The sequence below is a fragment of the Nerophis ophidion genome, linkage group LG02 (genome assembly GCF_033978795.1).
Source record: "Nerophis ophidion isolate RoL-2023_Sa linkage group LG02, RoL_Noph_v1.0, whole genome shotgun sequence".
Taxonomy (NCBI): Eukaryota; Metazoa; Chordata; class Actinopteri; order Syngnathiformes; family Syngnathidae; genus Nerophis; species Nerophis ophidion.
This window is the reverse complement of record NC_084612.1, coordinates 62,073-75,503: the sequence shown is the minus strand read 5'-3', so window position 1 is coordinate 75,503 and position 13,431 is coordinate 62,073. Positions and strand designations below refer to the sequence as shown.

The window sequence follows — 13,431 nt, the reverse complement described above, 5'->3', positions numbered from 1 at the left end:
TATAATTGATCGTCACTATTTTATTCCAGATTCTCACTTTGCTTGATAAAAAAGTCCTTTATGGCATCCTGACGTTTCAATAAAGTGCAAATATTCAACTGTAATAAAGGTTAGATTGTTGGAGCTCATTTACAATAATAGTGCAGGCAAAACAAGGTTGATGTTGAAATATGATTGGACGACACGCTTGTCAATTAAATTTGGTGGAATCCAATTGGTCCTTTTCACGGATATCATCATCCCATGTTATACTCTGCTCCACTCTGTGGGCGCTTCGCCTCATCCGCCCCTCGACATAGATCCTCGCGATTTGTCCGCCCCAACCCCCAGTTCGATGGCTTCAGACGAAATGAAACATATCCGTCATTCGTGACTATTTTAACACCGATTGCCTAATCGGGGAGACGTTTTGTGTCGTCCATTCGTTTTTGTTGAAATTGGACACCGCTGATGCGTCCAAGTCGTCCTGTGGGCAGTGGCGCGGAGGGATACATGTGTGGAAGCGACAATGTGGAGGCTGTTAAAATGTCGACTTGGAAAATGAAGTCGCTTCAATTTCAGCGAGATTAAGAAAACGCTGCAATGGTTTAGTTATGTGTCCCGTCAGAGACGTGGTTTTACTTTCCTAACGAAGACAGCGTCGAGGTGCTTCAATCTTGGCTTTCCTCATCTTCCTCAAGCAGCGCGGAGGGAAAGATCAAAGATCCTGTTTAGAAGTTTCTTTTTCTGGCATCTCCGCTCCTTTACTTCTCTTTCTTGGATGCTGCACACCTGAGCCAAGGTAAATGTTGCTTCCAATATATCTCGTCCTTGGCTGTTCAACTCGCCTGTCAGCCACAAGTTTTAAGCGCTTTTTTCAACTTACGTTTTCTGCCTGGAAAAAACAAAATGTCCGTTTTTGTATTCATTTTTGCTCCATGGGACTTTTGTCTTCCACCAGACTTTTGCATTTCTGCTGCCGCTGTGTTGCAAAGTTGACAAAAGTGCTCTTTTGTTCACTTGGCTGGCCTCTCGGCGCATTAGCGTGAAGCCAGTTAGCATATTGATGATGTTTGGAGGCTTTGTGTGTTCCATCAATACAACTCTCATTCTTTGCACTTTGCCTTGTGTTCAACTCTTGTGTCTTGCAAACATCAACCTCCTTTCCTTTTCCAACACTGCCGGGAAACTTCTCCCTGGCCGGCCCTTTGTGTGAGTAAGATTGTTGGGGCCACAGGCAACAAGCAACAGGTTTGTTCAAACATCTTCTCTTCCTTGGCCAACATTCTTCACTTCCACATCTTCCAGCACTTTACAAACACTTTGCTTTGTCTTCTCTTTCTTGCACACTTCTCTGCTGTGGGGGTGCAACTTCCATTTCTTAGCTCTAGCAGGGACTCAACTCCCCCATTTTGACCTCGGCTCAATAAAAGACACATCTCCACAATATCCAATGATAACTTGACGTAATTACACAGTCCTAATTGGAGTTTGGTCTAGGAAAACAAAAGTGACGGTAAAGCCTCCTCCATAAGAATGTGTAATATGCAGCATACTACCTATTTTTACTAGACCTAACAAAAGACCCTGCCTGTATGACATGGATAGTATCTACACAAGTAGTTAAAGACTGACTTTTAGACCAGCAGTCACATTAGTAATAGCAGGCAGGTAGTTGACCATCAGGTGATACTATTAGACCAGCAGTCACATTAGTAATAGCAGGCAGGTAGTTGACCATCAGGTGATACTATTAGACCAGCAGTCACATTAGTAATAGCAGGCAGGTAGTTGACCATCAGGTGATACTATTAGACCAGCAGTCACATTAGTAATAGCAGGCAGGTAGTTGACCATCAGGTGATACTATTAGACCAGCAGTCACATTAGTAATAGCAGGCAGGTAGTTGACCATCAGGTGATACTATTAGACCAGCAGTCACATTAGTAATAGCAGGCAGGTAGTTGACCATCAGGTGATACTATTAGACCAGCAGTCACATTAGTAATAGCAGGCAGGTAGTTGACCATCAGGTGATACTATTAGACCAGCAGTCACATTAGTAATAGCAGGCAGGTAGTTGACCATCAGGTTATACTATTAGACCAGCAGTCACATTAGTAATAGCAGGCAGGTAGTTGACCATCAGGTGATACAATTAGACCAGCAGTCACATTAGTAATAGCAGGCAGGTAGTTGACCATCAGGTGATAACCTGGTCTGATGGCCATCTGAGTACCATTCCAATCTTGTAAAATCGCTAACTTTTTTTATGTCTGCAATATCAATGGAGTATATGGCTTTTGAATGATACCCTTATGGTTATCATCTGATGGCGACTGCACTGTATGTGCACTTTGATAAAAACTGCTGCACTTTATTATACTTCTGCACTAGAAATGAAGCTGCTAAAATACTATAACTTACTGATTTGTAATTTACGCACCTCTATGTATTGTACTTGGATTTTAAATTGTTTCTCATTATGTCATTTTAATATTGTTATGTATTTTTAATCCTGTGTCATTCTATTGTGGATGTTAGATGCGCCATAAAAGGATTCCAGATGGAAATGAGCATGGTGCTAAATCTGGTGCAGCCATCTTCTTCATGTAACTGCACATTGTCCTTCAAATACAAACAAACAAATAGTATGTACACAGGGCACACATTCTTTCTTAAGACAATTATGTAAACATGCCCATTCATTTACCTCCGTGACCTATGACCCATCCATCACCAATATGAGGGGAAATGCAGTACCGTTACAAAAATGAAGTACAATTTATTTAAAGAAAAAAAACTAAAAGTTCTATTTTTCAGAAGAAATATTTCTAATCTATTAGGAGAAAAAAGACAAGTTGTGTAATATGGCCAAAATGGCAATGTCAGGGATAGCAACCAGCAGTACTTTTCTTTCTCTACATCAAACTTCTTGCCTCCAAAGATCAAAGTGAAAATGTGCCAATGGGCCGTGGGCCAAACACAACATTTGTGGTATGTACAGCAGCACCATGAGTGAGGCGTTTAGCCCCATATATACTGTAAGGTAGTGGAGATACGTTATCCTTGTGGACATTTTGTCAATAATTGTGGGAGCTTGATAGAGGGTCAGTATCAATATTTGTTAAATGTGTGCAGCCACCTTTTGGAATGACAAAGCTCAACCAAATAAAGTTGTTGATTTCACTGTAATTAGTTTTCAGGAACAGTCACATCACACTGTTGTCGCTGGTGATGATGTATATTTGTCAAAACATTCACTATTTCAAGCTGTCTCATTCACATTAAATGTAACTTGGCAAGATCCAAAAGTCATTGTTTTAACATAAGTATAATTGTTTTGGCCTCAATATTAACTAACTATTAATGTTTTCGCAATACTCTGACTTGATGGTATGGTATGTTTTATTTTATTTCTTTTCAGTTCTATCAAAAAACATCACATGGTTACTTTTGCCCTTTCAACATGCCCGAAAAGGAATAGGAAGAAGCAGATCTGATGTAATACTACCCATTCTCAATATCTAGTGATAATCAATCATTCACAACATATCTTTTTACATTTTTGCACTCGGACTGGGCAATATGGCTGAAAATTGTATCAGAATGTTTTAGATCGGTCGATATCAATGATTATTGTTATTTTTATGACATATTGAGAATAAGGAACAGGAGAAAAATCTACTAAATGAAAACATTTTTTATTTCAAATGTAACTTTCCTCTTGATTATAATTCCCTCAGCTATCAGGACAGAAAGGAAATTAAATGTCAACACTAGGGCTGCAACTAACGATTATTTTGATAGTCAATTAGTCAACAATTATCTTAAGGATTGGTGGGATAACAAAGTGTACACATATTTAATGGCTCTCATTTTTCCATAGACTTCTAAATGCAGATCAAGTCGTTTTAGGCATGTGCTTACAAATAACAGAGTTTATTGATTAATGTGGACCCCAAATTAAACAAGTTGAAATATTTAATCGGGTGTTACAATTTAATGGTCAATTGTACGGAATATGTACTGAACTGTGCAATCTACTAATAAAAGTTTCAATCAATCAATACTAATTCTTTCATAAATATTTATTTATACTGTAACTGTGCTGTTCATTCATCTGTTACACAAATTTAAATGACTATTAAAATGTTGTCCATTCAAAAGAAAGGAAGGTGAAGTGTGTTTAATGCCTTTTTGGCGACATTGCAAATTGAGGCTGCTTTAAAAAGTGCTTGAATTGAGGTAAACAAAGGCTATATCTACACTAAGCCAGATAACCCATTAAACTAATAAATATTTAGCCTAAGCATTGTCAGCCACACTAAACCAGCATTTAAGGTAACCCTCCTTGAAAAAATGTTTACAGGGGTAAGTGCGCCGTGTATTTCTTGAATCTCCGGCTCTTAACTTCGTATGGACTCATTGATCGTTTACAGAGTTCGGAGAGGAAGTGAAGTCAGAAAGACCACACCCCACACAGGAAGTGCTGTCAGAAAGAACGCGCCCCAGTCGTTTAAGACTCCCTTCTCCCCTCCATCTGCCGGCGCAACGCGACCTAGTACGCATCTGAACAATATCCAGTGTGTCTATTGTAGTGAATCACACCTGAGACATCAGACATGAATCAAATCTTTAATGTAAAAGTACACAATGTGAAAGAACATTTGACATCAGTCAGTCTAGGGATCTAGATATGTCATTAAGACAGTCCTCATTCCACGCTACCTTTTTTTTATCACGTCCACGGGAGCCCACATTCTCATTGTCTCTCCTTCAACAAATGGACAAAGTTTTTCATAAAGTAGAATCACAGCTGACCTGGACATTGGAAAGTTCTCTTTCCATCTGACAAGTGTTGTATCCCAAATAGCTGCAATTGCGCGTTTCCTTCACTTAAGGTATTCATGTGTGAGTTTTTTTTTCACAAGCGTCTGTACATGTAGAAGAAGGAGAAACATGGCATGTCAGGATGAAACCACTTGTTATGAAGCTGTCTGTAGCGGATTCTTTCTGACGTCACTTCCTGTGTGGGGTGCGGTCTTTCTGGCGTCACTTCCTCTCCAAACTCCGTTTTTTTAGACGATCAATGAGTTCATACAAAAGTAAGAGCCGGAGATTCAAGAAATACTCTGCGCACTTAGCCGTGTAAAAAAAATGTCGGTGGAGGGGAACCTTAAACGATAGTTTAGTGTGGCTGAAATGGTGCTTAGGCTAAATAATTATTGATTTAAGGGGTTATCAGGCTTAGTGTAGACATAGCCTAAGTGTAGAAGGGGCCAAAGTCTCCCTGGCTGGCTTTGTCTAAAATGATCGTTCAAGTTATTTTTCCCACTACTTTGTCTCACTCCTGATAGCCAACTGGCAAGGTAGAAGCTAACGCTCTTAGCGAGGTTGAGATGCATCCTTTATTCGCTCTCTGCAGTACTCATTTTTACTTTCTCCTTTCACTCCCTGCGAATAATCAATTGCAGACAACAACAAAGCTGTCACTGCCACTGAACAGTGATCACTTCCTTGGTTAACAGAGATCCAGTGCCTTTGTTCATGCAACCAACCATGCTTTGCAACTTCCCATTTTTCCCACATAGAATAACAAAAAACATTTTATCGAACGCATTTTCTAAAAGATTATTTACATGTCTGTCGTGATATATATTATTATTTTATTGCTCCGCCCTAACTAGCACTTCAAATATTTTGTATGCTTACATTTTATTTTGTTCACTTCCTCTTTTTAAGAAAGAAAGGAAGATATATATATATATTGAAAAGCAAATAGTTAAATAACTATAGTAAATAACTTGGGTAGTGTTAAGGGAAATTGTTTCATTGTTACAGCTTTATTCTCTTACATTTACCTCAATTATTGTGAGAATTAGGCTTTTTATTATCCTTGTAGGCTTCACGGTGGCAGAGGGGTTAGTGCGTCTGCCTCACAGTACGAAGGTCCTGCAGTCCTGGGTTCAAATCCAGGCTGAGGATCTTTCTGTGTGGAGTTTGCATGTTCTCCCCGTGAATGCGTGGGTTCCCTCCGGGTACTCCGGCTTCCTCCCACTTCCAAAGACATGCACCTGGGGATAGGTTGATTGGCAACACTAAAAAATTGGCCCTAGTGTGTGAATGTGAGTGTGAAAGTTGTCTGTCTTTCTGTGTTGGCCTTGCGATGAGGTGGCGACTTGTCCAGGGTGTAGCCCGCCTTCCGCCCGATTGTAGCTGAGATAGGTGCCAGCGACCCCGAAAGGGAATAAGCGGTAGAAAATGGATGGATGGGATGGATTATCCTTGTAGTTTTTAGACGCTAATATGTTACTAGCATTTAAAGAACCTCCTGGCACATGTTTACTAGGCCAGTACTTTAATGATACTGCAATGTATAACATGTTTTGTGAAGTTACAAGACTGTTTGCCTGGTTGTTGTAATGCTGTTAATTACAATCATCTGTCACCAGTGCACCTCAGTTATTTTAGCCTTCTGATGAACAAAGTATCAAGAGTGTAGATGCTCCTAACACCCTTCTCACACTGCATACCTGTCAGTGTGGATGTGTTAGCTCTTCTCACATTTACAAATTCATCAGATATATTTTACCTAAGTCGATCTACAATGTGCAAGTTCAGAATAGCGTTTGATCAAAACACAATGATGACAACATGATTATTTTCCCAACTCACTGACTGCAGTGTATTTTACAAAAGCAGAGATTAAATTTAATTATCTTGATTTGTAACACCCCTTGCATAAAATAGGTCATAGTCTAGAATATTTGACAGGTTGTTGTACAGTACAATGTGTGTTGTGGTTAGATTTTCCCTGCTAGGTCAATAATCTGATGGTGGTAGACCAAAATGTCTTTCTTGAATGATAATTATCTGTGATGAGCTACAGAACAATGTCATGATTGGAAAGAAGAGCTGTGCTTCTGTAAAGATCAATGAGAAGAAAGAAGAATGTGTGTATATATATATATATATATATATATATACACACACACACAATGTTTCCCACAGGTCAGGCATCTATTTGTTGTGATGTTGTCGGTTGGCGGGGGGGTGGGGGGTTGGCACAGGCAGCGGCGGCGGCGATGACCAAGAAGAATGCGGAGTTGGAATATAATTACAACACTTTATGTACATATTTATATAATATTTACATATTTATATAATATTTAACTACAAGCTCCATTCACAGACAGAGTCCCATTGCTTTTATGAGCGGTCAAGCGAGTCAAAAGCCGGAAAAAAAAAAGAATAATTATTTTTTTAATTTATTATTATTATTATTTCTATTTATTTTTTTTACTTGTGGCGGCCGTAATTCTTTCCTGGCGGGCCGCCACAAATAAATGTATGTGTGGGAAACCCTGTTATATATATATATATATTAAGCTTGTTTTGACATTTTGGCGTTGACTTTGTTATATATCCTCTTGCCATTTTGTTATTGAATGAGGCTTCTTTACCTCAGACACATCCCCCCTTGCCTCCTGTACATGTATACTTGATGTTGCCTTTTTCATCCTTGATTAAGAAGCCAGCCCAGTGAAAATGGCTAATCTGCCATTTAGTTAATGCCATCTTATATTGAAGACTGGTCTAGACTTTTTGTGTAATTACTGTTAGACAGCCAAAAGGAATGTCCATCTTTGGAGAGACACCCTAAATGTTGTTGCTGGATCACTACGGTGACATGTTTTTCTTGCTCTCGACTGTAGCGGCTTGCTGAGACTGAAAGCAGCAGAGAATGACTGCAGTGGGCACAGACAAGGAGCTCAGCGACTTGCTGGATTTTAGCGCGGTAAGAATTGTTTACATCATCTATGAAGCCCTGAATAAAGTTCTAGTTGGAGAGGAACTAATCACCAGGACCTCTAAGAATGGGTCAATTGGTCCGGGTTTTAAGGGTTGTTTTTTGGATAACAAATGGCTTGAATGATTATGTGAAATCGATTATCAATAATCCCTTCTTGATGCAATTCATGCAAAATAGAGTGCAGTTCTTTGCTGCAACCTGCAGGGCTGCTATTCAGTCAGTCGCAAATAGTTTCCAGTCTAAAGGAGTACTGCACAACATTATTCTGCTCTATGTAGATTTATAAAGGTGAGGATTTAAGCAAATTAATAGCTAATTTGATTAAAGAGTTGGCTTTGCGTCAAATACTCATCCCTAATATGATTTAAATGTCTTGGTTAAATAGCATACACAGTGCATCTGGAAAGTACTCACAGCACTTAAGTTTTTCACATAATGTTATTCCAAAATAAAATAAAAAATGTTATCCTCAAAATTCTACAGGCATTAACCAGTAATAACAATGTGAATTTTTTTCTTTAAGTTAAATTTATTAAAGGGGAACATTATCACAATTTCAAAAGGGTTAAAAACAATAAAAATCAGTTCCCAGTGGCTTGTTGTATTTTTTAATTTTTTTTTTCAAAATTTTACCGGTCCCCGAATATCCCTAAAAAAAACTTTAAAGTGCTTGATTTGCGCTATTTGCGATGCGACTATTCATTTCCCTGTGACGTCATAGCGTGCTGCCAATTAAAACAAACAACGGCAAATACCACAGCAAGATACAGCGACATTAGCTCGGATTCAGACTCTGATTTCAGCGACCTAAACGATTTAACAGATTATGCATGTATTGAAACAGATGGTTGGAGTATGAAAGTATTGAAGAAGAAACTGAAGCTATTGAGCGAACAGCTATTGACGCTATTCATAGCCATAGCATGACCGAATAGCTGCCTTAGCATCGCCGGTAAAATGTGCGGACCAAACGATCAGGACTTTCGCATCTCTTAACACTGGAGCAACTTAAATCCTTCGATTGGTAAGTGTTTTTTTCGCATTAAATGTGGGTGGAAGTAAACGTAATATAGTTGCAAATGCATCTGCAGGTTATCCATACATCTCTGTGCCATGTCTGCTTTAGCACCGCCGGTAAATAGCATGTTAGCATCGATTAGCGTAGCATGTTAGCATCGATTAGTTGGCAGTCAACATCAACAAAACTCACCTTTGTGATTTCGTTGACTTTATAGTTGCAAATGCATCTGCAGGTTATCCATACATTCTGTGCCATGTCTGCTTTAGCACCGCCGGTAAATAGCATTTCAGCGTCGATTAGCGTAGCATGTTAGCATCGATTAGCTGGCAGTCACGCCGCAACCAAATATGTCTGATTAGCACATAAGTCAACATCAACAAAACTCACCTTTGTGATTTCGTTGAATTTATCGTTGCAAATGCATCTGCAGGTTATCCATACATCTCTGTGCCATGTCTGTCATCGCCGGTAAAATGTGCAGACACTCCGGCACATTCAATGGGGTCTGGCGGCAGACACTTGAATCCCTCCCTGTTTGTGTTGTTACACCCTCCGACAACGCACCGACGAGGCATGATGTCTCCAAAGTTCCAAAAAATAGTCGAAAAAACGGAAAATAACAGAGCTGAGACCCGGTGTTTGTAATGTGTTGAAAATGAAAATGGCGGCTGTATTACATCGGAGACGTCACGTTCTGACGTCATCGCAAAAAGAGCGATAAACAGAAAGGCGTTTAATTCGCCAAAATTCACCCATTTAGAGTTCGGAAATCGGTTAAAAAAATATATGGTCTTTTTTCTGCACCATCAAGGTATATATTGACGCTTACATAGGTCTGCTAATAATGTTTCCCTTTAACAATAAAACCCCAAAAAATCACATGTAGATAAGTATTCACAGCCTTTGCTCAATACTTAGTTGATGCTCCTTTGGCAGCAATTCCAGTCTCAAGTCTTTTTGAATACCACGCCACAAGCTTGGCACACCTATCTTTGGACACTTTCAACCATTCCTCTTTGCCACACCACTCAAGCTCTATCAGGTTGGATGGGAAGTGTTGGTTTTTATCCAGGATGATGATGATGCATTCATCTTTCCCTCTATACGGACTAGTATCCCAGGTCATGCTGCTGAAAAACATCCCCACATCATGATGCTGCCACCACTCAATTGTTTCTTCCGACCATATCAATTTTGTTTCTCATGGTCAGAGTATATTAGGTGCATTTTGGCAAACTTTTTATGAAGAAATGCCTTCTATCTGGCCACTCTACCATACAGGCGATTTTGAAGGTTCTCTTCTCTCCACAGAGGAATGATGTAGTTCTGACAAAGTGACCATGGTCTTGGTCACCTCGCTGACTAGACTTAAGATGAATGCATCATCATCCTGGATGAAAACCAACACTTCCCATCTAACCTGATAGAGCTTGAGTGGTGTGGCAAAGAGGAATGGTTGAAAGTGTCCAAAGATAGGTGTGCCAAGCTTGTGGCGTGGTATTCAAAAAGACTTGAGACTGGAATTGCTGCCAAAGGTGCATCAACTAAGTATTGAGCAAATGCTGTGAATACTTATGTACGTGTGATTTTTTTTTTTTTTTAGATTTAAACAATTGTTAAATAAAAAAAACACACTGTCATAATAGGGTATTGTGTGTTTAATTTTTCGGACAAAAACATATTTATTTTATTTTGGAATAAGTCTGTAACATAAAATAAATATGGATATACTTCCCGGATGCACTGTATAGTGTTCCCTTGCTACTTCAGTTGCAGATTTTAAAATACCGTTTATGTTCTCATGTTAAAATGATGTTGGTTTGAGTTCATATTAGGTGTATTAAAGGGGAACTGCACTTTTTTATAATGTTGCCTGTCATTCACAATCCTTATGTGTGATCAGCACATCTGTTTTTCTGTTTTTCATGCATTCTAACTGGTAAATAAATGAAAGTCAGCTAAAAATGGAGCCTATGGTACTCCCTCTCTTCCGCCTATTTAGCACTTTAAAAAACACACCTAGATAGTAGTTATAGTTAATATATTTAAAAAAAGAGATATATTTGAGACCATACACATTTTGGTGTGCCTTTGTTACGGCCGTTTGCTCTTTTCTGCATCTAATGGGTGAAGCACAGGCCTCAACCCTGCGTGTTTAGGCTTCTCGGACACTTTTCAAAAGAGTATGGCGGCTCAGGTGCCGACTTCTCCACTCCCAATGCTTTGGTCATCCACTGAAATTGGCTATCGGTGAGTGACTGACTGCAGCTTTATTTACACATACACCAATTTGCTAGAGAACATATAACTCTTCTTGTAGCGGCGGTGTCACTATTCTCTTCTGTTAGCGACTTAGCACAGCAGCTAGCGATAGCTTCTCTCTGCTGTTCGCTCAATGTTAAACTACTCCTCAGCTTGAAAGTGCCTCTTGCCCTCTCCCTACAGCTTGTGCGGACTAACCGAGTATAGCGTCTGGGTGGTAGTTTCAAACTCAACAACCAGCGGTGAGCTGACGCTCCATCTACCCATGCTCACAAGCGTGAGGCTATAAACCTAACGTTAATGAACAAAATGAACGAAAACTGCTTTTACATCGTAACTGCTAACTAATTACTTTGAGAGACTAAACAACACGTTAGGTTACTACTTCCAACAATAAATAATCTGAGTACTTTCAACACTGGTTATCCAGCCAAATAACACTTAGGCAACCTTTAGCCCTTTGCACCTTTTTCTATGTAACATATTGCCGTTCGTCCTAAAAATACTGGGGTATCAGTTTTGGTCCATGTCGCCCAGCCCTAGTGTATGTGTATTGTAGTAACAAGAACATTCCTAAATTAACATGTAAAATGTACATATTGTGATTATTTTAAGCATACGGCGGCACATAATTTTCATAGACTCATCATAACGTTGGCTTTTTCCTTTGACAAACAACATTACTACTCATCAGCGACAACAAACAAATAATCACTTACTGTACAATGTCTGCTCGCACTAGGATGCCAACTGATGGGATGTTCAAATCTTGACGTTTAGAGGAAGAATTCATCGTAATTCCTGCAAAGGGTTAAAAAAAAGCCGGTGCTGCAAGCTAGCGTTTTTTATGTCTTTTTGCCATCGCCGTGTACCAGTTTGATGTGACAGGTGAACAACTTCTTGATTTACGTCCACAAACTTTTTCTATCCAGGTGAGAGACATGATTTATAATCCCCAAATAACTTTCACCAGCTAACAGGTGATCATAAGCAGCAGCTCACTATGTCAAAACTGCACCTCCACAAGGTTGTTAGCGCTCTTAGGCTATGTTCACACTGGTTGGGTGTCAAATTCAGATTTTTTTAGTGGCCGTTCACATTAGAAAAATGCGATTTCTCATTTGAAAGCAATCTGATCCCCATGCGAACATGGGGTCATGAAGTCGCACGCGCTGTAGTGTTTATGGAAGTAAAAGTGGCTTCAACTCTCGTCGGTCTCAGTACTGGCGCATTTGTGGCAATTTCAAGGATTTTGTGCTATCTAAGTCAACATTTTTGGCTCTCGCAATTTTACAGAAAAATAACGTGTCTGTGGGCGAGCAGTCGAGACCCGAGTGGTCAAAGTTTCACCTGAGTTCCTAAAACATGTTATTTCTACCTGTTTTCTGCACTCTTGTCAGCTATTTATTTAATAACAGTCTTTTTTTGGTGAATAATTATGAGGCTTATCACCTTTTGATGACGTTATGGTTGGATGAAGGCTACCTGAAGGCTGGAGCGTTCACATTGAGCACACATTGCATATACATCCCATGTGTTTCCACATACAAAAGAGGCCTGGCTCACATATGAAAAATTTGGAATTGCACTGTTCACAGTGACAAGAACAAATCCGATACAGGTCACTTGTGGGCAAAAATACCGGAATTGACCTGCAGTGTGACCAAGGCCTTAGATCACGGCTCGGCTAAACATTGTTTGTCTGTGTGAACGCTTATAACAACAATATTGCTAATGCTTTGTTCATTTATGGGGCACAAGATGTAAATGGATGCATTGTTGAAATGGATTACTTTCATTAGCACCAATGCTAGCCAGCTAAAACAAGCCGATTATTACAAAATAGAATGCAAAAAAATATATGTGTGTTCTTGTCTCTAATAGGGATTGTGAATAATAGGCAACATTCCCCCCAAAAAGTGCAGTTCCCTTTTAAGAGCATAGTAAATGTTTATTAGTGTGTGTAGAGGGCTTAAAATACTTTAAATGCATATTATATTATTAAAAATCATAAAATAGTGTCCCTACTTGGGGGGGCAGGTCTGGAACGGAACACCCAGGATAATTGAGGGAACACTGTATTGTAGATGGGTTGAATGTGGAGTGTCCTGATTTGTTTTACGGTGATTTTTTCATGCTTCAATTCCTCTAATTTCAGATGTTTGAGCTTCCAGTTTCAAGTGGCAAAAATCGGCCAACTACACTTGCCAGCAGTCAGTTTGGAGGTTCAGGTGAGTCCAAAACAAACGTTGTTTTTTAGTTTCTGCTGTCTCGTAGGCTTTAGTGTCAACCATTTCTTTACTCAAGTTTGTTTTTCCTACTGGAATGCCCCTTTACATCAACAAAACAATT

The 13,431-nt window shown here is 39.4% G+C and overlaps 1 protein-coding gene across 6 annotated transcripts in view; it reads left to right on the top strand.

Moving 5' to 3' along the window:
- Positions 1-278: 278 nt before the first annotated feature.
- Positions 279-13,431, top strand: part of LOC133535556 (transcription factor E2-alpha-like) — a 30,753-nt gene continuing 17,600 nt past the window's right edge. The window contains exons 1-3 of one of the 6 annotated variants that reach the window (XM_061875518.1): positions 279-781; positions 7,699-7,781; positions 13,238-13,310. In XM_061875518.1, coding sequence (XP_061731502.1) covers positions 7,728-7,781; positions 13,238-13,310 — 127 coding nt within the window. In that variant the 5' untranslated portion in view covers positions 279-781; positions 7,699-7,727. Of the gene's footprint in view, positions 782-7,698; positions 7,782-13,237; positions 13,311-13,431 lie in introns of those variants that run through there. The other 5 variants (XM_061875491.1, XM_061875483.1, XM_061875509.1 and 2 more) reach the window with 5 other exon arrangements.